At 44.7% G+C, this 23583-nt stretch overlaps 1 protein-coding gene across 1 annotated transcript in view; it reads left to right on the top strand.

Annotated features, from left to right (window-relative positions):
- Positions 1-23583, top strand: part of MAP2K4 (mitogen-activated protein kinase kinase 4) — a 67519-nt gene that overhangs the window by 7798 nt on the left and 36138 nt on the right. The window contains exons 2-3 of the mRNA XM_009334055.1: positions 8466-8640; positions 18763-18882. Coding sequence (XP_009332330.1) covers positions 8466-8640; positions 18763-18882 — 295 coding nt within the window. The remainder of the gene's footprint in view (positions 1-8465; positions 8641-18762; positions 18883-23583) is intronic.

The following is a 23583-nucleotide window of genomic DNA, read 5'->3' as shown; positions in this document are numbered from 1 at the left end:
ACTGTAGGAATAAACTTTGGTCATTGCTATTCTGCGTACTTGGGATCACACCACATTTCATCAGAGCAAGAGTACATCCTTTTTCTCTTCAGACATTAATCACCACCTTGTAGTAAAATATCTTGCATTTTATCCTGGCTATGGAGAAATGAGCCGACTCTTCTGCTTTGTGGGTTCAAACTGAAGGAATCTATCATCCCTTTTGTCTTCTGTACACGAAATTCAAGAAATGGAGAATAAAGAGAGGAGAGTCTGCAGATTTGGGACTGCTTTGACCCCACACGTCATCGTCAACAACTTCTGTTTTTGTCCTTTGCATAAATGAGTGACTTTCAGTGTGTACCGTGGAGGACATCTGGACTGAATGAACAGGATGCACCCAGGAAAAACAGCTGCTGTACAAAGAGCTCATGGAAAGGACATTGTGGTGGATTGAATGGACATGATGGAGGTGGGGGTTGGCCTGCAGGGCTGAATTGGTTTTGCCATTCTGCTTGTTTGAGGAACTGACTTCTGAGAAGGACTTAGATTAATTGGGTTCATGGTATATTATGTCAGTGAAAACTACAGACCTCATCTTTGAGATTCAGGTGGATGTTCTTGCCTCCCACTGTGAAGGTTCCACCATTTTGGGAAACCTCAGAAAAGAGAGAGCCAAGCCAGTCTACAGTGGATTATGGCGACCCTAAACAGTCTTCTCTTTGAGCCTGTTTTAATTCCCTCCTTTGTAAAATATGCTTGGAGTAAATCTGGATGAGCAATTGGTGCCCAACATAACTGATGCCTTTGCAGAGACAAGTGCGGATCAGTTGAAAGTGATTGTTTCAAATCTCTCTTGCTACAGCAGCATGAAGGCGGTTGTCCTCTCTGAGGAATGTAGGGGCTTCTCTATAATCCAACTGGGTTTGTTTTGTCTCTCTGATGTTCTAGGTGGGTATTTCATACCAGTGAAAGATGGGAAAGGTGATTCTCTAGGACCACTGGCCTAACTCCTTACAGCATCCTTAATTTTCTGTAGGCATCTTTAAAGAGCTTACAGAAAACTACCTCTTGGCTCCTGAGAGTCAGTGGAGAAAACTGTGCCCCACGCAGCCGTCTCGGAGGAGGCCAACATTTAAAGTCTCACCATACTACTAGACCGTTGGAGCATGGGGACCTTCAACAGGCAATTGCTTTCACTTGTCTGTAGGAGTCTTATGTCTTAGAGGAGGGGCACTTTTAAAATACAAGCCACATTTGGTCTACTTAGTCTTGTTATGAGCGCTCTTTTGGTTATCACATGGTAGCTGTGGTAGCTGCATCTCTCTGAAAAAGCAATCGCTGTCTTGCAGTTAGGTGATTTCTTTGTCTCTCATCTGTCCTTGTCTGCCACAGAAAGAAAAATAGTGCCAGGTACATTCTTGGCACTGAATTTCAGGTTATTTCAGTCTGCGATGCAGCCCAAAGTTTTTTTTAATCCCAAATAGAAAATAAATCCTGACAGAGAAGTTGGAGAGCTTTTAGCTTTCCCAGACTAGGGTTGGAATCTTATGACATACAGAAGGTTAAATTAGAAAAATCACTTGTTAGAGTAGTTGAAACAGAAACGTTTCATGTAGTTGAAATAATGGTGCTCATTATCTACCTCTCTCAAGTGTTTCCAACAAGGAGCTGAGCAAAGCCATAAGTTTGCATTGCTGAGCGTTTGTAGATAGCTGCATTGGTCACTTGTACAAGTACTTGAGTGCTTGTTTTCCGTGTGCCCTCCACAAAGTGCTTAGCTGGAGCGCATCTTGCCTGAGCTACTTAAACCGTTCTGAGATAACAGGTCCTTGTATTGTGAAAGGAGATTTCCAAAGCTGGACAGCTTGAGGGACTCAGAGATCCAGAACCTGATTTTTGTTCTTAGAGAAGTGTCGTAATACAGAGTGGTAATTAACCTTCGTTTATCTGTCAGTTGTGTGGCTCTGGAGGTAATAAGAAAGGACGTCATGCAAACTTACTCAGTAAGAGAGGGGATAAGATGAACGACAAGCCCACCTGGGAGAGACCACCAGTCCTAGATTGGTGGATTCAGGATGGAAGCTAGATTTTATAAAAAAAAAAAAAGTAATTTTTTAGTCAGTCCTGCTTTAGAGACCACAAGAAAAACAGAGCAGTGATGGTCAATGTGCCTCGAGGAAACAGCATGCCAGTAATATATAGGTATTTGGATAGTAAGTTGAATGCAATTATTCATGTTTCTAATCATAGTAATAATACAGTTGGAAATAATAATTGCCATTGCTGTAAGAAAACAAATTGCTTACGATTTAACATGTTAAAATGCAGTTCAAATCATCAGGTGCTGCATTGCTGTAAGGGGAGGTTGCCGAGGTGAAATTTGGAAGAAAAATATACAGCTCACTGGTTTCTTATGTTAAGTGCTCCATGGGTAGTGTGACTAGCTGAGTATTGTGTTATACGTTATTGTGTCATGTGATAACAGCACCATGTTTTCCTGTCATTTTCACAACTTTTCCTGGCTGAAGTGATACACAAGCAACCCTGGGTAGTAATCACATTGTCCCGTTCAGTTTCAAAAGGAGAGAAGCGGACCTCATCCAGAAACTTTCCAGCAGGCTACAGTAAGCTTAACTGTCTGTTAGCCATTGTCAAATATTTTCCATACCTGCAAAAATGGCATCTATTAAAGTAATGGAATTTGTCTCAGAAATAGTGTCATTCCATTGAGTGATTTTTTTGGGTAACGATAATATTACATCTCAGTATCATTTTGCAAACTATTTAAAGTATATATTCGGGTTCTTTTGTTGATTCTTATGGATGTGCTCGTGTCTCTGTTTCCTGTTCTTTCTCGGGTAGCTGACCATGGCTCAGGAGACGTAATCTTTCAGAAGAGGAGTCAGCATTCTCAAAAGGGTTATTTAAGTTAATTAGCTCAGGTTTTTCCAGTATTATTCTGAAATAATACTTGAATCCAGTGTAAGCTTTGAATACCTAGCCGTGGTGGGTTCAGCGAGTGTGCTGCAGTCTGGCTTATGTCCAAATCAAAATGAGTTTGAGTTTAATGTCCCCGGTTAAATTCGGTACAGGCTTCACCATGATAAATTGAGAGGTTTCGTCCATGTCAAGGGCAGGGTTAATCAAAATCCATTGTAACTCAGTAGTTTACCAGGGGAGCTTAATACAAAATACTGACATTTTAAAAGCCTCAGCCAAACCCCATTGAACTCAGGGAGACTCCCTGCAGCCTTGACAGTGTGCTGGACTGAGTCTGGAGGGCTGTGGAAGGGGCTGTGCAATCTTCCACACTTTGTTAATATCTTTATTTTAAAGTTTAGGAGGAGCATAGGAAGCCAGAGCAATGCTAGGGAGAATTTCTGCCACGTGGTCATGACGAAAGGGAGCAAGTGTGCTTTTACTTTTAGTCTGAGTAGGTAAGAGATGCAAAATTAAATAATTTCCTTCCTTTGACACATTTACTGTATCTCTTCTTCACGACTAGGAATCTGTTATTAAATATAACTAAGCCTCAGGACAGCTTACATGGGTCAGAGCAAAACCAATTTAGTTCTGCACCTCTTGCAAGGACGCCGTTGCCCATCAGCTTATTGGAAACAGAAATTTCTTCCTGCGAGAATCCGAAAGATTTGTGAGAGCACCAATGTTTTCAGCCCTCTAGAAAAAAATGGAACACTTCTTTTGGAGACTTTCTCCAGTGAAATTTAAACTAGAGTTGCTATTTTATTAGTGTTAGCCTGCAGAGTCTGAAAACTGCTTTATAAGTAACACAGACCTCTCTAGGCTATTTGAGAGACTTGGTAGAAACGTGTTAGCCAGTCATAAGCCATGTTTTTACTCTGAAGTTACGAAGAGTGCACAGTGTTATTAAAACCCTGCAGTTTGCATGGAAGCTTTTTTGTTAGGATTTACATCTTAGCATTCCTTTGGCCGATTGACCACAAATCAGTTTCTGAAGTCCCATTGTGTCGAGCAGCTTTTACCAAACTTGTGAAGAAGTAGAATATATTCTCATTAACCGTAGTGTAAATAGGAGCTTTAATGAGAGACTTCCTAGAAAAATCCAGCACTAGGCAGGCTTGTGAAGCACAGCTTGTTTGCTTGGATCTTTTTGCCTCTGCAGATTTGTTTTATTCATGTCAACTGTAATGTTGAATACCTCAACTTTTAGCCTTCTTTGAGTCCTGCAGAACTCTTCAGTAGCTACCTACAGCATCTTTCCAGCCTTGCTTTATGTCTGATAACTTTCAATTTTGCTTAAAAAAATCCACCAACTTTTCTCTGCTTCTCCCCACAGTCCTTCTTTTTCATGCCAAGGAAATGCTTGTTTTAAAAGGTTTTGGCATCCCTGCAGTTCGGTGCTAACAGCAGGGCTCAGGGAACTAACACAGCCTGTCCAAGAGCTTCCCAATGTCTCCGTGGTTCTTCCCAGGAGGTTTTGTGGGCCTCTAGCCGTGGCAGACCTTCCCACGTGGGTCTAGCTCGCCAAGCTTGCAGTGAGCAACCTCCCGTCCCGAATGCGTGTGACCCTGTCCTTGGCCCGGCTGCGGTGCCTGGCGCCAGCCGTCCGCCTGCCTCCTGCCAAGCTGGACCCACAAACGTTTTCATTTCTGACAAAGGGCAACTGTTTGGAGGAGTTGTTGTCTTGCTTGGTGCTCCTAATCCCTGGAATAACTGCTGTGACAAGCATAGTAAACCATCTGCAGTAAGACCAACACATTGGTGCCTTTCAAGTGCAGTAATCGCAACGACCTCCTGAGCCTATCATCTTTTTTTTTTTTTCTTTTAAAACTTTTCAAAAGCAAGACAGGGAGTTGGAAGCTCAAGTCCTGGACAAGTCAACAGGAGCTATAGTCCCTAAGATGCATTTGAAAATCCCACTTTTAACTGTTTGAGGAGTATCTCACCCTCTTTAGCTATTTAATTTATTTTTTTAAATCATACATCAAGCCCCAGAAGTCCATTTTAGACATCCTGATCATTTGGAGAGTATATGCCCAATTTTGCCCAACGTTCCCAGCCTTAGAGATTTGGATTGCACAGCTTAAAAATGAAATGGTAAGAGGAGGCATCTGTCTGACCACATCTGTGCAAACTTTAATAAGCACTAAACACGGGCTGAAATCTGATCGGCTGCAGGAGCAGGGACTGGGCATTAATTACTTTTCACCTTCACTAGACACTGTTCTGTGTGGTTACCCTTCTATTTTCTGAAGCAAGCTGTTGTAGTATCCAGTGCACTAGGAAGTAGTGCAGGGTTTAGGCAGGCTTTTTTGTATTTTAGGGGCATGTCTGCCCTGTGGATTTATGTCCTCATGTATCTGCAGCAGTGCAAATCTAGTAATAGATGTGCTGCATTGATTAATTTGTTCTTATTGCCTCACTTTGTTTTACATCAGAAAATTTCCATTTGCTATTAATGCAGAGAGTCTATGTTACAGATTTGCATTTTTTTGAGCTGCTTTCTTGGCATGGAAATCCCTTGGGATTTTGATTTACATTGAAAAATCCCTGATATCAAGTGTAGGTTTTTGATGCTAAAAGTAATCATTGCGTTCCAGTTACTGACTCTTAAGATAGGCCATGCTGCTTAAAGGAAAACTGCATTGTTTACGTGTGACAAATTAGCTAAATGAGCAAAATCTATATTAAAGTGTCTGTCACTCTGTCAAACTTGTCATTTGGTTATTTGACCATTTCCTTGGGTATTTGAAAAAAGATAAGCAGGAACTGTGATTGCAGTACAGGCAGATGGCATCATAAATACATAATGGAAGTTAAGCCAAGCTCCAACACATGAGGTTTTGTGGGTGGACGGTGACGGTACATCTTGATCCAAACCCCTGGAGCTCCGCTCCTCCACACTAGAGTACAGCTGCAGAGGGCACTTGGTGCAGACCCGTGGAGGGGGCATTTCCTAGCTCACATCTTCTTCCCGGTTGCTCGAACCACCCATCCTGCAGCTGCGGGAACAATGGCACAGATCTGCTTTCACGCTACAGCTGGGGAGAAACAGGCTTCTTGTGTAACAGGGAAATAATGAATTCAAATTTGCTTTCTCTTCTGATATAGGGTAAGAAAAGCAAAGTTTCCCGGGCAGAAAATCAGGCAGAGGGAAGAGTGGAGATGGTTTTAATTGCTTTATTTGAATAAACCATGTCAATATTTAAAGTTTTTAACTCTATGAGAACGACAGTATAAAATGTTGTTTTGAAACAAGGGATGGAAAGGGTTTGCTCAGAAAATCAAATCTCACATTTCACCCTCCTGGTATCACCTCTCTGCCTTTTTTTCCCCTGCCTTTTTGAACAAGATTTAGCTCTCAATGGTTGTGCTTCTTCCTGCCTGCCAGCTGGCAGGAGGTAGGCAGGAAATGCCCGTTTGCTGGTGCCTCCTTGGCATGATGCTTCTCACCTACCTTCTTCCATCAAAAGAAGAACTGTTTTTATGATACTGACAGAATAGGATGGTTGAGCAGTTAGATAGTAACTGGTTCATGCAGCTTCCAATGTAAGCTCCCTCAAGACAGCTGGCAAGTCTGGAGGTCATGTTTCTTTTAATTTTTTCTTTTCTTTTTTTCATCTTTTTTTTTTTTTGTCATTTTACTGCCTTATTTTCATTTCTTGCTTTTTAGTAAGCAAATTCCATGGAGAACCCCACTCAATGCAGTGTTTTATTATGCACAGAAACTCAATGATATGTAAATAGCGCTAATGAAGGGGTGCCACCTCTGCCTCCGCGGGCTGCTGTGTCTGTCACATCTGTGCCCTATTGTAGCACTATCAGTAGGTTTCCTGAATTATTCCCAAGGGCAGTGGAGGGACACTGTAGAGAGCGGCAGATTGAAAATCTCAAGCTAGGCAGGCTAGAGAGCAGGAAAGACCAGGGCAGGCACAGCACAGAAGCGGTGAGAGGAGCTGTTCAGCAACGCTTTTCACCGAATGGGTCAAGGGTTCAGGACATGCAGCTGCTCAAACCCCGGGAAGTGCTAAACGAAAGCGTCGCAGAGAAGCTGGAGTGCAGCAGATGAAGCCATTTGAACCGTAGCTGCTCCAGTCAATTGACCTTTGGACCTGACCTCACTGCCCTCACAAAACCTGGGTTCCAAATAAAACCCGCTGGAGGTCATGGTTGGGTCTACCATCGCATCCAGCTGGGTAGTGTTTGCAGCTGCTGGTTGACAAACGGTTGTGTTTATCAGCGTGGAATCGGCCGTAAGGTGTTTATTCCTCTGACTGATAAACTCAGTAAGCTTTATGCATTTGGTCGGATACCTTATGTGTGTTCTGCTCATTTGGCCGGACCCTGGACAAGCGAGTGGTGGCTTGATCAAATGCCCAAGAGAAGTGATCAGAGTCCGAGGGATGAGTTTGACAGAATCTCCCTTCTACACAAGGTGGTCAGAAGTACCTGTGTGCTTTAATATCTGTGTGAGATCGGTGTGCCCTGCAGTGGGAACTGTCTTTAATGCTGTTAATGCTACTTGAAAGTGGGAAACTCAGGCTTTTGGCTTCCTTTATGACCCAAGAAGTGCAAATCAGCTAATTAATTAATGAAAAACTGAAAATTTGCATGGCATTTTAAGCTGAAAATTGTTGAAAATACTTGTGCATTTCCTACTAATTCAGTGATAGCATTGCTGCATTTGAACAAGTAATTGGGGGCACCTTAAAACAACCCTTGAACTCTTCTGTCCTACAAATTTTGGGTATTGTTCTGCTCCTTACCTAGACAAATCCTGGTGGCTTCAGTAGGAGCAATGTTTGCCCGAGAATGTTAATTTAGGTGTTCGGTAAAGACACACTTGAACAGGCAGGTTTTGTTTTCATATGTCACAAACAACTTGTCTTGTTTTTTATAAATATAAATTATTGGCTCTTTATTTGTTTTTTAATAAATTGATTACCTAAAATGTTGTTTGTTTTTTTTTTAAATTAATTGCAGTTTTCCATTAAGAGCAAACTCTCTCTACAGTCCCCTTGGTTCACACAGAAGATCTTGCCCATGTTGCATAGAAACCCAACTAAAAGGGAGACAGTTGCTGGGAGCGTGGTGGTGTAGAGCAGCAGAAGCTTTGGGGAGATGGGGCCGGGGAGTGCTCTTCAGACTCTTGGTTCTGCATGTTACCAGATCCTGCTTGAAGCCTGATGTATTTTGTGCAAAGTAGAAAGAACTGTGTAAATGAGTGATTAGAATGACTCTACTATATGAGACACATTGAATTTTATGCCACAGCTGGAAAACTTATCCTTGATTGAAGCTGTGGGCAAGTGTATGTCATTTTTGATTTAACATTTTCCCTCACCCCTGCACCCCCCACCCCAACCAAAATCCTTCGTGGAGTCGGATTATTGCTGTAGCCTTTGTGAACCCCTCTCTTCTAATGTTTAATCAAGTGCTGAAAAGAGAAATTTACAGACTATTTAAAATGTGGAAAAATTGCTTCCCAATATTTTTGACAGAGAGAGACTGAGAACACACAGCATTGAATCATCAGGAAAATTGAAGATTTCCCCTGAACAACATTGGGATTTTACAGCAGAGGACTTGAAAGACCTTGGAGAAATTGGACGAGGCGCTTATGGTTCTGTCAACAAAATGGTCCACAAACCAAGTGGGCAAATTATGGCAGTTAAAGTAGGTGATGCCCATACTTACATTTGTACTTCAGTCCATTAGGGATGAAATGTGATGGAGAATTAATATTCTTCCATCTAGCACCCATCTTCTGCTCTTTTCTATTTATTTCCAGTGTAAAGGCTGCTATTTGCTGAAAATGCGTTGTATAATGGGCATATCATCAAGTGATTTGTGAAGCTCTCATAATTGCTTGTGCCCTTTTGAAAATGCCTATCAGGAACCTACTGTTTTGAGGGGATCACGTGTCTCTGGAGACTGATAATGGGGCATGGGCCTTTCACCTCTGGGTCACTGGTTCAGCTACAGCCTAGGTTGGTGGTAGGCACAAGTTGACATCTAATAGTTTCTTGGTGTTTTTTGTGAAATAAGGTAGTGACTTAAAATTTGCTTTTTAATGTAAGCATGTGCCATGATGTAGCCTCACCAGGAGGAGCTGGAATGGAGTGAATGTCTTCTAAGGAGTGTTTTGCTCTTGCTGATGTATGGTGGAGTGTCTTTGCTCTGTGCTTACTGTGCCAGACCTGCTGTGGAGATGGAAAGCGTAGCAGTTTTCTGAACTGTCCATTTTCTACCTTATGCTACCCAAAAACTCACCTTAAAACCAGAAACAATATGCAACCTCATTTCCCAGCTGGGCAATACAGTGTAATCTTTGTCTTGCCGCAGCAGTGCTGCCCACTGGGCATTTTTGAGGAGCTGCTCGTCCATTGAGCTGGGTGAGGTGGGCAGCAGCCATTCTCTCTCTCTCTCTCTCTCTCTCGTCCTTTTCTTTGCTTGCTGCTGGCTGCTAGCTAACGACATCAATCTTTTAACTATTGATGATATCAACTGTAAGTGCTCCCATGAAAGAGTAGAAGTGAGCTATGTAGGGGTCTGTGTCGCTCTGTTTTCCAACTTTCTCTGTCTTCTTTGGAATATTCCCTGATCTGATCTGGAAATGTTCACTCCTGCTGGTCTCAAGTGCCAGGTAGACATGTCTCAGCCCCAGCTCTAGCTGCTGTGAACATAATTCATGCTTGTCTCTAGTGTGTCAGGTTACTGGAGTAACCACCATCCTTTGATTTTCTCCAGTAAATATTGACTTTCTCACAGCGGTGGGATCACTGGCCAGGTCTCTGAGTGTTTTGGATCACCACCCAGTGGTGTTTCAGCCTGTTTTTGAATCCCTAAAAGTCTCCAGTGGAGCTAGAGGCTGCCTGTAGCTAAAGGCTTGTTTCTCTTAGGTGCTTTTGGTGGAACTTGTAGATGGAGTTTGCAGATGACAGGTTGAAAACAGCTGATGGAGTGAAATGATGCCTGGGCACCCCCAGCTTCTCAAACCCAGGGTGTGTGACCTGGGTAACTATAGTTTTGCTACTATAATCATGATAGCTGTGCGTAAGAAAAAGGCATACCTACAGCTGAGTGGCTTTGTTATCCAAAGCTCTGCAGCGGGTACAGCTGTGCTGAGAAGAGCGCTTTGTTGGATTAGCTAACGTCACCAAGAAGGAGATGTGTCTGCTGGCACAGAAATTCTGTTGTCCCAGACTGTGTTTGCACAAGGGATGTTCAGCATCGTAGGATAATCTTGTCAGCATCGAGGGTCTGTGATGCAGGTACAGCTCCCATCTGGGAGGCAGAAGGCACCAATGCCATGCTCTTGAAGCACACAGTTGGAGATGACATTGCACAGCCTGTTGAGCTGGCTTTCCCAAGGGAAGAGAGGTGGTCTGAGCCCCATGGGGGTGCTGGGCTTGGGGGCTCACTTTTAAACAAATAAAACCTGATAGGTTTACAGTGTCTAACCTTTGAAATGTCAAAGTTGTGGGCTGGGATGGTGCCACCTTCGTTTCTCTGAACCCACTCCCCTTTGGCCTGCATGGCTAGGCCTGCAGGAGAAGGGAGGTTGGAGGGTCTGGGCAACCGCATAATTCCTAAAATGTTAGTGGCAAGGGGCTGTTCTGTTTGTCCCAGTGGGGATAAAACATGAAATTGAGCAAAGGAAGACCTGTGGGTAAGAACTGTAAGCAAGGTCTCCAAGGCAGCAGCAGCTATTCCACAGTTTGGACGGTGCAGTTATTGGAGATGAGATTTCAGGACAGGGCTGATCCTGGACTAGCGACTAGTTCATCCCACACTACTGAGCCTTTCCTTTCTCAGATTGCCGTTGCTTTTGGGGCAGCCAGGGTTGTGCATTAATCTCCCTGCTCTTGCTCTATCTAAATCTCCCCTGTGGGCCATCCATGTTTGGGGCTGTCCACCTCCTGCTCTCTCTGTCTCCCTCAAGCCTGTGGTGTCCTGACAGCTTGTGGAGCTGTTGCCTTGTGAAGCCCCAGCTCCCTGCCTGCGTTCAGGGAAACCAGCTGCTCTCCACGGTCTCTCCTTGCTCTGCGGGCAGGAACTTGACTTTTCTTCTCCTTCACCATAATGCCATTCTGTAAGAGAAGGTTGAGAACGTTTAGAAGGGGGATGGTGGTTTGAGAAGACAGAAATGTGAGTCTAGTGATTTGAGGTCTTGGCTATGATCTCAATGACACCTGCTTGCAACTCTGTGGTGTGGCACCACGCTGTGTGCAGGGCATCAGGAATGCTGCCCTGCAACTAGCTGGATTGTGAAGCCAGTGTTTCTGGTTATTTTGGGGTGCTGCTGTCCCTCTCTTGTGCTTCCCCAAGAGCAACGTCAGTGCAGCAGGCACATCGTTCTTGGAAGGACGTTCAGCAGTAGGAAATAGCTTTATGGAGGCCACAAGCCAGAAGTTGTTGGCTGTTCTGTACTGATGAGTGAAACACAGAGATGGCTCCAGAAGCTGCTAATTAGATGCAGAGAAAGTTGGTACGGAGGCCTTCCCCAGCTGCTCCTCCATCCTTCGCCACCACTACCCAAATTTCCATTACCACTGCTGCAAATTTCCAGCGCAGTCAGGTATCTTCCTCTCCTACTTCTGGAAGGGCCAAGTCCTGTTTGCAGCTGCCATGACCAGGTTGCATCCCTTGTGGCTTTGTCAGCCCCTTCTGCCGCGGACAGATTCAAATCCTCATTGTTCTACAAGCGTGCTGCAGTTATATTGTAAAGAGTGGGTGAAACCTTGCTCTTTCCCCCGTGATGGAGTCTTCCTCTGGCTGACGGCAGCTCCTGCTGTGCCGAGGCAGCCTGGTGCCTGTAGGCACTCATCCTGCTCACCTCTCAGCCTACGCAGATGCAGCTGTCGGAGCGTGCCCTCAAATCCTGTTTCCAGCTCCTTCCTCTGGCTTTTTCTAGCCTGTCATCCCTTTGCACAAGGAACAGTCTTTGAGTTCCTTGAAGCGTGGTTTAGCTTAGCCTTCTGATTTCTCCCTGCTTGGTGTGTGTGGCACCGGTGTCGCAGAGCAGCCAGCTCCTGCTGCCCCCAGGGGCTCCCCGAGCACAGCCTTTTTGCTACACTTCCTGTCTACGTTTCTTACCGCTGCAGGAAAATAATTCCTGAGTGCTGAAATATCACCAAAATAACTTGAGATCTGCAGGTGGAGGCACCATTTTCTTTCATGTTTCCCTTTTATGCATTTTGGCCTCATCAGCCAATGTATAGATCCTGGCAGATGTAATCCTGGCACCTTTAATGAGGGTGTCTAGCTGCTCACACGGGTAGGGCTGCCAGGCCCTGGATGAGTCAGAAAGCTTTCATCTGTGCTCGAGCATCAGTGGCAAAAGATGAAAACGAGCCTTGTCGTGTCGCTGGCGTGAAACCACTGCAGCAAAGCTTCAGCTGGTGGAGCATTGCTGGGGAGGTACTTGGATGATGAGCTCTTGTCCCCAGTCCTGCTCCTCCCTCTCCTTCAGCTTTGTCATCCTGTGCCTCCTTGAATACCTATTTAAATAACAAAAAGCCATCATGTGCCTCTTCAGGAACAGGCTAGAGCGGCTGTAGGAGCAGGGGCCTCACGCCCTGAGAGGCTGCTGGCTGCAGCAGGTTGGTTTCAAAGGCAGACAGTTGCAGCCTTTGGTGCGATGCTTTTGCATCCCTTACCCTTTCTGCCGTAGAGAGCCTCTTCCTAGAGCCATCGGGAAGAGAGGGAGAAGATAAAGGAAAGAGGAATCCAACTCAGAGGATTTGTATGCAAACCTTTCTCATTTTTGCCCCTGGAAAATGTTGTATTATGTTTTCCAAATCTTAATAAAAGACAAGCCTCCTATTCATTAGGTCCCTTCCTCTCTCAGATCTTCCTAGAGATGCAAATTCCCTGTTTGCTCTGGGTCAGCTGGCATTGCGGATTTCCTCTCACTGAAGAAAAACCTATTCATTTTCTTGAGGATTTATTGGCGTATAAGGTCAAGACTCTTCCAGGTGGGAAAGAGAACAGCCCAATTTTGTCCAGTGCCAGCTCTGTCTCTGTAAATTCACAATTGCAAGGCCAGTTCGTATGTTAACTCCTCACCTCCTTGACAGGTTTCTCTTCTGGGCTCCTCGTTTTCCTTGAAGAAGTCCCTGCCCTGGCCGGCATTTGCCTGCAGCACCAGCTCTCTGCGATATTGCCTGGTCCGGCTTCCAATTCTACCCAGTGTCCTTTGACTTTGCTTCTGGTCTGTTGTTTTCTCTTTAGTCTGTTTTTGCCCAGTCTGTGGCAGTTCATAAGTAACTTGTGAATAATCTCCCCGGCTTCTTTGCTCTGCAGAGAGCTCTGGTTCCTTCTCAGGATCTGCTCCGCTGCCGTCACTCCTGGTTTTATCCCAGAGGCTTCACAGTATGTGCTGTTCTCCAGCCCCCTTTTGTATTTGCCCTCCAGCATCACCATGTGTTGTTGTCCCAGCTGCTCTGGGGGGTTGTGCATCTTGTTTCATGAGGGTACCACAAATTTGAGGAACAGGACTGTCTGCCACATTGGAGGAACTGTAGAGAAGCCCCATTTTATTTGTGTGAAATGGTTTTCTTGGGAAGCTCACCCAGCAGCTGGGGGGTTTCTTTCTGTCCTGAGGTTTCCCTCTGTCACTGGTGATAGTTCACACAAAAAAAGTGCTTTAAAAGATCTTGGGCATACTTGGTTTTTCCAGACTGGTATAAAAATATATGAATGAAAAAAAGCCCAAACTGGAACGAAAGCTGGGGAGTGTTTTCCCTGTTGGAGCAGGATGTTCTGCTTTTTACTTGAATACTGTAATACCTGGTGTGGGTTTTATTAGCCAGTGTACTTAAAAAGGCCTCTTGAAGGCCAGGAAAGTTTCTTGTTTGAAGAGTTCACAAGATAAATAAGCGAGTATTTAAAATAGCCAACTTTTAATCTGTTAGGTGGCGCCTGTGCGGATCAGGAGCCCGAGTACGGCAGTGGTGTCCTGAGCCCGCAGGCGGCTGGCAGGAGCCCTCCACCTCCTGCTCCTCTCCTCTTCAGTCCCCTAGCCCCAGGGGGCCGGGCAGGCCCGTTCTGCCCCGCAGCAGGGAGCGCCTCTGACATTTGGGGTTCAGTATTAGCAGCTTCTGCCAGTTTCTTTTCAGCCAGTTCAACTGGCTGAAAAATACACCATGATGAGACAAGTAGAGTGGTTTGTGCTTCAGTTGACCTTCAAGCTTCTTGTCATGGCCCCATGGAAACATCTTGCACCTCTTTTTAATTGAATTATTTTTCTCTCAGAAGTAGTTACACCTAGGAAAGTAAGGCAACTGGGGAGAGGGCATTTTTGTCCACAATCCTCGTGTTCCATTTTCCCCCACCCCAAAAGATGTAGTGATTTTCAGCCCTATACTAGAATTTTCTGTATCTTCCAATATCTATTGTATAAATCAACCTAGCTAATTTAGTCCTGCTCTGCAATATTGCCTAGTCTAGTCTCCAGTTCCAACCAATGTCCTCAGATATTGTTGCTGGTTTCTTGTTTTCTCTTTAGTCTAGCAGTATTTTTCACCAGACTACAGGTGGTCTTCCACTTCTTCGCCTATGAGGTGTCCATAAAAGATCCCCATTCTTCCTGGAGAAGCCAGTAAGCTGTGGAGCCATTTCTTATTTGGAGCACAGTGCCTCTTTCACATCATTTTGCCTTGTAGTCAGGGCTTACTCTCTCATCCATAGCTTTAAAACAGATGTTCATGTCTTTGGTTTTCACAGGTTTTCTCTGATGGCAGTCTCACAGCTGAAATAGGTTGCCAAGTATCAGATATCCCTGAGAGCAGAAATTTAACATTTATTTATACCTCTGTCATCTCTCCATCGTTACCTGGATGCCTGATAGCCCATAAAAGCCCGCCAAAATGACACCTTAGCGTATTAAGCTCAGTCAAGGGGCAAATTTCTCTGTCTTTCTGATTTCCCATATGACTTCTGAAGAGAAGTCTTGGGGCTTTTTGCAAGCTGGCTTTATTGCAAATCACCATTTCCATTCTTCGCACAATTAGGTACCCTCTCCCAAGTTGACTTCGTATGGTTTATTGAGCAGAATTTTCTGTTTCACTCATTCGTTTGGGTAGCTGGCTGAGAGTTAGGGAAAGCACTGCTCCAAGCCCCGCTGATGGTACACTGGGAAAGGAGTGAATAAGTAAGGGCTAAAAGGAAATGGTGAGAGGGAGTGAGAACCTTATTATAGGAGGTGGGAAGCTAGTTGTGATCAGTGGAAGACCTGACATACTTCTGTCAGCAGTAAATGTGTTTCGGATGCGTAGATAAATACTCTCGTCTTCAGCAGCGAGTGGGCAAACCCCCTTCTTCCTGCTGGTTTGGTGTCCTCGGTCCCTGCCATCCCCAGGGAGCACCAGCCCTCTGGTGAGACTGTCAGACACTGCTGTGCTGTGCTTTCTGCTGAGGACACGTGTGACCCTTGTACGCAGGACAGCACTGTGTCGTCTCACAACTCAAGGAGTTGGTTTTCAGTTTGGTGTTTATAGCTTTTTTTTTTCTTTTCTTTCCTTTTCTTTTTTTAACTGGTCGCTACCTGCTGCACCTGAATCCTTTCGTGTGTGTATTGGGGCTGGGTGATGTCTTTTCTGTTTTGGGTCCAGTTTCTAGGATCTGTCTGGTTTTAGGTTTGAGAGTGGTCCAATCCACAGCATAGCTTATCTTTTTGCTGTTGATGCTGCCCAGGACATAGCTTTCAGAGCTCTTGTTCCTGGTATCAGAAGGCTTTGTCCTAACCTGTGTTTGTATTAAATGGGCTGAAAAATTTTCTCCTGGAGGATTTGATGCAGTTTAAGTTTGAGGCCATCAAGGAACCATTAAAAAAAGAGGTTTTCCGTAAGCCTCTACTTCAAAAACCGCTTTTTCCATATGTGGCTTGTTTGGTCATGTCAGTGACTACATGCAGTAGAGTGACCAGGCTGAGAGGTGTAAGGCCTGAAGCTAAGTCAGACCTGTCCATCCCTGTCTTAAATGGTGTCTTCAGGCTGTTGCCTCACCTTGTGTCTTCCTTCCGTGCCATCTCCCATGTTCTTGGGAGACCCTGTCTGTGGTAGCTGCTGCAGTGTCTTGCACTCTGCCTTGGAGTTAGGCAGCAGATCGTCATTATGGAAACTGCTATTTGGGTAGTGGCTGCTGTTGACTTCAGTCACCTTTTCTGTTTTTTCCTTGTTTTGCTAGTGAACGCTTGTTCCTTAGCTGATGAATTGGGGCCACTGGCCTGCAGCAGGCTCCCTGGTGTGCTCCAGCTAAACAAAGCCATCTTTTCCAGCCTGGGCTGACCCCAGCTCAGCACTGTGCTGCATGCTGCTCCGGGTAGTTTTCCCCTCCGCTTGAATTTGCCAATCTCCAGTCTCCAGCACTCTTCTATGAGACCTCTCAATCTTGTATCATGTCATTACCCTCACTCCCTGAAGCAATGTTTGTTGGGGAGTCCATGCTGGCTTCTAAAGGTGTCGTTTGGCTCCCGTGTCTGTCTGGACGCTCTGCCCTATAGCCGACCCACTGTCTGTCCTCTGGGTCCTCTGCCTGCCCTTTCTTTTTCTCCCTGGGGAGACTGTGTTTGGGAAAAGGAAGAATCTTTGGGTTCAGTGTTGTTCTGGGGTGCTGTTAAAATTGCCTCCTCCATACAACATATATTTCACATGCTTTCCAGAGTTGGAGAAGTAACAGCAGAGAAGGAAATGTCAGAGGTGGGAGGAGATGCTTTCACGGGAAGTTGTGGAGTTTGAGGAGCACACTGCGGGGATGGCTGTGACAGGATTGTGCAGGTGCAAGGGGAATGCAGAGGGGGGCTGGGGAGACTCCCGGATGACCAGGAAAGAGGCTTTTTGGAGACAAATGTGGAGTTGGCACAGAAGGGAGGTGTCAGTTACAGTACAGAGAAAAGCTCCTTTTGGTATTGCTCCTCACCAAAGAGGTGAACTTTTCAGAGGAGCGGGTAGCATCTCAGTGAGAGACTAAACTATTCCTCATAGGTCCCACCGTGGTGGCTTTGGCATCTATTGTCTTCTATCGAGGTCAGAGCAACGGCATTATCATTTCACACAGTGCTGATGGTGTGCCACCTAGAAAGAGAAATTCAATCTGCTCAGCCTTTGATATCTCAGCAGGGGCTTGTAGAGCTTTATATGGTGTAGATGCAAGACAAAGAAATAATCAAACTCATCAGGCTTTCTTCAGTGACGTGTCTGAACTTCTGTAAAACAGACTTGAACCAGTGACCTAGAGGTGAAGCTTTTTAGTTTTGTTACTAGTCTGTTGAGCCATCTTCTTGCTGTGTTTGTGACTACAAAACCCCACCTGCTCAGTGGCATTGCAGGGTGTGGATGTTGCAGATTGTGGGTGTGCTGGGCAAGTCTCTTGCCAGTTTTCGCAAGCACTCTAGAATTCATTGGGAGGGAAAAGGGCAATATGAACATGACAACTACTGGTCTAGACCAAACTAGAGCTACTAGAACATTAAGAACGAGTGGTGAAATACCAAAATATCAGGATACACCAAAGGTAAGGAAAATTACAGTGTCGATGCTGTCCTCATTTTGTGTGTGTCATCACAAAATAGCCTTAAGGTACATAATCATGCACTGTTTCTCAAATGGTGCTATATCAATGGCCAACCTTGAAAGCACCTTCATATACTTAGCCTTGTGCTTGCTAATGTGTGTGGTCTTGATGCCACCAGCAGCTGCTCACAGGGCAGTAGTGTCGGTGGGAGTGGGTGCTGGTGTCTTGCAGATTCTTCCCACAGCCTTGAATAATTTTTTTTTCTTGGATAGCCAAGTAGTTTTTCTCCTCAAGGAGGGTCCAGGCTACCTCTGTTGCTTTGGACTTCTTGCCGAATATTTTTTGCTTGTTTTTTAAATGATTTTTCAACATGAGTCACACCTTCAGGATCACAATTTTCCTCACCTGTGATTCAGGGAATGCATTAAGTAGTGCAAGATGTTAAATATGTCTGTAAAATCACATGGCAAACTGTGGATGGTCTTCTCCATCCTTCATTTAACAAGCTTCATGCTTGAAAATGTACAGTTTTCTATTTTCAAACTTGCATTGTTCTTTCAAGTCCAAATGAGACTGTAGTGTATATATAAAGTATAGTGTGTGCATACACATATATCTTTATATACACATAGGTTTGGGGTTTTTTTATATATATATAGTATCTTCTATATAGTATTAATATTCCCTAGGCCAGTACTAGGTCAAGAATTGTTAGTTTTATGAGAAGAGCTCATGGAACTGTTGCCCACTATTAGCATTACCAGAGCAATGTGTTCCCTTGGTTATGTGATGGTCCCTTTTCACCATGCCAGCCATGGTGGAGGCATGCTGGAAGGAGCCTTTTTGTCTTCTATGCTTGTCTTAGAAATTTTAAACATGATGTTCCTTGGTTAAATTTCAAAACAGCCTTCGAGCCCCATTCAACATGGCTAAGAACTGTGTGGGCATTTGTTTTGAAATGAAAGCCTGAATATGTTGTTTTGCTGTAGTTTTCAATGAAATCTCTGCTCCTTAATTTCATTCTGACATTTCATCTGAAAATGTTGATGCTCATGAGAGGACTGGGGATTTTATAGTCTGAATTAAATGGCTTTAGGGGTTTTCAGTTATATTTCTTATTTGAGAACACAGCTTAATTCTCTAGAGTGTGTTTGAGCATGCCTTGGGGATTGCCTGCTCAGCCTTGGGTTTGGGGTACCTGGCATGATTCTCCGCAAGCGGGTCTGAGGACACAGTAATGGCATGTAAGTGATAAAGTCTCTGCCACTCTTCCTCTTTCAGAGAATTCGGTCGACAGTGGATGAAAAAGAACAGAAGCAACTTCTGATGGACCTTGATGTAGTAATGCGAAGCAGTGACTGCCCGTATATTGTTCAGTTTTATGGCGCGCTCTTCAGAGAGGTGGGCACTCCAAACTTGCTTCATTCATAGCAGAGTTTGGTTTTTACCTTTTTTTTTTTTCTTTGCAGTTTCCAACTTGCAATAAGGAGGAGAAAGTTAATTTATGTTAAGTTTCTTAGCTCTCCACTTTTAATCAAGGATATTTAACCAGGAGACCCAGATGTCTGGGTGCTGCTGAGCACGTACATGCTATTCCCATTCGTTGTTACGTCTCTCTGCGTATTTCAGTCTCTCCTTCCTTCCTGCTTTTTTTCTCTTTTGATGAGCTCCAGGCTTGTGGCTCCCCCACGCAGAGTGTGTCCTGCCAGGGCGCAGCTCTGCGGCACAGCGCTTGGACACAAATGTGGTTTGTGTCACAAATGTGGTTGTGAGATGCGACCATGTGGAGGACCTGTATCCCTGTAATGAAGGTGACTGCTGTCATAGTAGTCACAGTTCCCCATAAGATTACCTGATGTATGTATGTACGTACGTAGCCAGGTTGTGTCAGAGCCTGGATTGACGTGCCTCTGCCTTGGAAGTGCTTTGTACCTGCAGATACATATGAAAACAAGGGCAACCATGCTGGGTCAGACCAAAACTCCTAGCGATGTTCTGTCTCTGGCAATGGCCCACAGGATCTGCTTGCAGAAGCGTGTGTGACACTTCGCCATAGCCTTCAGCAGCTGAGGTCTTCTGAGCTAGATGTGCTGTCTTTGTGCTGAGTGATTCTTACTGGATTTCTTTTCCATAAAAGTGTTCAGTTTCCCCTTGAATACATGCACATTTTTGCATCCATGGTGCTCCCTGAGAGGCACTTCCCTTCATTGTCCACCCCTTGTTTGAAGGCCCATCAACTTGATTTGTTTTGAATTTTTATCCTGCTGTTTTGAGTGGTGCCCCTAGTGGTTTCCCTCGTTTTTGTATTTGAAGAGGCGGTAAACAGTTGATCTTTATCCATCCTCTCCAGGCCACTGAGGATTTTATGGACAGTTGCCATATTCCCGCTCTGTCATGTTTTACCTCGCCTGATAAGCACCGGCCTGTGTCATACAGAGAACCCCTTCCAGACCTTTGATAATTTTTCTTGCTGTTCTCTGCATCTTTTCCGGTTCTACTCTGTCCTTTTGGGACAGAGACCAAAATTGCATGACTGTTCTTGAAAGAAGCAATATCTGCAATAGCTAGCCTAGGGGCTGTAATTTTGCTTTGCCCTTTTATGCACATAGATATCGTGTGCTGTGGAGTGGGTTATTCAACCTGATGCTTCCGTGAGTGCTTCCAAGTGAAAACAGAATTAGGGCATTGAAAGCTGTCAGCTGACCACAGTTAATGCTGACATACTTTAGCTGTTCATGGCCAGGAATATGATGTTAATCACTGCATGTTTTTGACTGGTTTAGCATCTACTTATTGTAATTTGAGGTAGGTATTATGCTGCAGGGCCACAGAAGGTATCCTTCTATCTCCTTGTGCTTTGTCCAGGCACTCCCATTGCTATCCAGCTTTGAATGACCAATAAAAACAGTTGGGAAGCTGGTCTCCTCCATGCAGCCTGGACAGCCTTATGCCGTGGTTGGAGGCCAGTCATCAGTCTGAGCTGAGTCTGTTCAGTACAGGCACAAGAAGAGGATTATAGCACAGGTGAGCAGCACGGGTTTGCAAGCGTTTGGTCCATTTGCAAGAACAAGAGTTTTGGAGAAGATGAATGTCAAAACCTGACTTCTGCATCCCCTTCCTCCAGAGAGCAGCAGCTCCTGCAGCTCTTTTGAAGGTGTGGATTATTCCTCCTCCTGTAATTGCTCTGGTGTTGAAGCTGGCACAGTATCGGGGTATAGACATGTAGCCTTGCCTGTTTTCCACTACTTCAGCACAAATCCAGTACATCTACTCAAAGGAAGAAGGAAAATAGAGACCTACTGGCTGCTAATCATCTTTGCATATTATCAGGCATAGCAGCCTGTGCTTTTGCCCAAAACTGGGACTGAATAGTCAATTCCTGATTCTACAGAGTCTGCCTCTGTAATTTTGCCAGGTCACTCCTCTGGCTTTAAATCTCAGTCCTTAAAATAAGGATAATAATCCTTCCTTTTCCCATGCTCTGTTTTTTCTTATCCGTTTAAACATGAAGCCATTTTGGGCCAGGAGGCATTGTCCACATTCACACAGTACGAGCTCCTACGAAGTGTGGAGCCTCAGCCTTGGCTGAAAATTTCCAGCTTTGCTGAAATACGATGATAAGGATGTCAGCTGGTGTGAAGAAAAGTCTCTAGGCAAGACAGTGTCTTGCTGATGAGCAACATGTTCAGAGCTGTGCAAGCCTGTCACTTCTCTGCAGCTCTAGGCACATCCCAGGATGTAGGTATAAATACATAAATAGTATAAAAACCTACCTTGATCAGCACCCACATGTCGGCCTAGCTTCTGCTGCACCCTTTGTCTTGTCCAAAAATCCTGTCCTTCTGCAGCCAGGCAGGGCTCCTTGCATGCTCCATCTGGGAAAAGCTTCAGTAAGGTCACTCTGGGTTATATCGTGTTGGTCCCTGGAATCTCTCTTTCCCCCCACCCTCAGCATCAGTGGTATTTGCTTCTGAGATGAAAGCAACCTTCCCCTCTCCTCGGTATGTTACTGCCAAGGTGATGTTCCAAGTCACGTACCTCAAAGATACACTGGTGAGCTGGTATGCTTGGATAAGGTTTTCTGTCTTGTCATATTAATTACATGTTCTAATATTAATTACATCTTTTAAACCTAGGAAACTATGACAGCAGAGAAGCACAGAAAGGGAAAAAAAAGAGTTTCACCAGTATGTTTGAACCTGTCTCACCCCTCCACTCTGCTTAACAGATCTGTTCCCAAAGAACTATGAATGATCCAGGTCACTGCTGAACAATCCCCTGGAGTATAAGAGCTTATGGGACATTGCTAAAGGCTGAACCTCTCTCAGGAAGTCCTACAGCAAAGCTTGTACAAACAAAGCTCTTTGTTCCAGCATTTCAAGGTGAAAAGTAAGGAAATAAGTTCCAAAAGGCAGATCCTCTTGGGACCGCCTGCTCTGAGCCAGGATACAGATTCTCCAGGGATGGATGGAGCTACAGATGGGAAGTCTTCTTCTGCCTGCTCCTAAAGATGAAAGACTTCAATTTGAGCATCTTTAGAGGAGTTTAAATGTTGAGTAGAGAAGCTCAAATGTTGAGTAGGTGGCTCTCACAATAAGATGATTGGCAAGAAGATTATAGCAGTTTCAGGAACAGCAGCAGGGCAGCTGGGCTGTTTTGAAAGGCAGGTAGCCTTTCCAGAAGAGTGAGCTGTTGATGCGGAGAAGCAGAGCTAAGCTCCTGAATCCTGACGGTTTGGGGAGTGGGAGTACTAAACCAAATTGGACAAAACTGTTCAAGGTCTTATTCTGAAAACAGACTAGTATCCCAGCTTGCAGTCAGGAAAGTAACTGTAAACAGGCAGGTTACTGTGGCAGCCTCTATGAGTATGAAAAGTTTGATTTGGAAAGGCAAAAAATACTATACAAATATTTTTCCCTAGTATGCTGTCTCACTTGTTCAGCAAGCATTTTCTGATAAGGAAAGTCTTCTCTGGGAACTGGTCTTGCTTGTCCCTCAGCTGGCAGCATCTTGACACATATTATTTGCTTCTTGTTCTTCATATGGGACATCCTTCTGTTATTATGTATGTCTGTGTATATAATGTAATGTGTAACAATGCAAAAACTGCAAGTTCATTGCTGGGTACAGGACTTCGCTTGAGTTTATCAGCACCCATTAGATGAGATTAAATTGCCTATTTAATGAAACAGGAACAAAGCTGAAAAAGTAGAAGACGGCGTTTCAGCCTTTGCATGGAGTAGGGGGCTTCATTGCCAGACAGTGCACGTGCTGGAGTCAGGTCCTCCATGGGACAGCGCTCTGCTCACTCCTGCTTTTGATGACGCTGTGACCTTCACATCACTGTGTTGCACCTCCCCGTGGTGTTACAGCATCCTTCATTCTGCTAGTGCCAGCTGTTGAGTGGACTGCTCTATTACTTGGTTCTCTAACAATCCTCAGTAGAAAAAATCAACCTTTTTTTCAATAACAGAAAGAATCCCTGAGCACTGACGTTGTAATGTGTGGCAGTTGAAATGGTTTTCATGTCTGCAGCCTGACTGCTTAACAGAATAGAGAAGAAAGTTGCACCTAGTAAAGGCTGGAGGATGAAGAGAATCAGAAAGAGAAAGGCCTGGAGGAAAGTGCAGAAGGGGTAGTTACACCACTGGCTATATTCCTGGTTACACTGGCTACAGAAGGGATTCAGTAGCTGACGAATCATAAAATCATTGGATCATGGAATGGTTTGGGTTGGAAGGGACCTTTAAAGACCATCAAGCCCAACCCCCCTGCCGTGTGCAGGGACATCTTTCACTAGATCAGATTGTCCAAAGCTCTGTCCAGCCTGACCTTGGTCACTTCCAGGAATGGGACATCCACAGTTTCTCTGGACAACCTGTTCCAGTATCTCACCAGCCTCATTGTAAAAGATGTCTTTTTTATGTCCAAGCTAAATCTACCCTCTTTCAGTTTAAAGCCGTTGCCCGTTGTCCTATCACTACAGGCTCTGGTAAAAAGCCTTTCTCTGTCTTTCTTACAAGCCCCCTTTATATATTGAAAGGCTGCAATAAGGTCTCCCTGGAGCCTTCTCTTCTCCAGGCTGAACAACCCCAACTCTCT

This window comes from Pygoscelis adeliae, unplaced genomic scaffold (assembly GCF_000699105.1).
Source record: "Pygoscelis adeliae isolate BGI_AS28 unplaced genomic scaffold, ASM69910v1 Scaffold11, whole genome shotgun sequence".
Taxonomy (NCBI): Eukaryota; Metazoa; Chordata; class Aves; order Sphenisciformes; family Spheniscidae; genus Pygoscelis; species Pygoscelis adeliae.
Note: the sequence above shows the minus strand (reverse complement) of the source record. Positions and strands in the feature narration are given on the sequence as shown.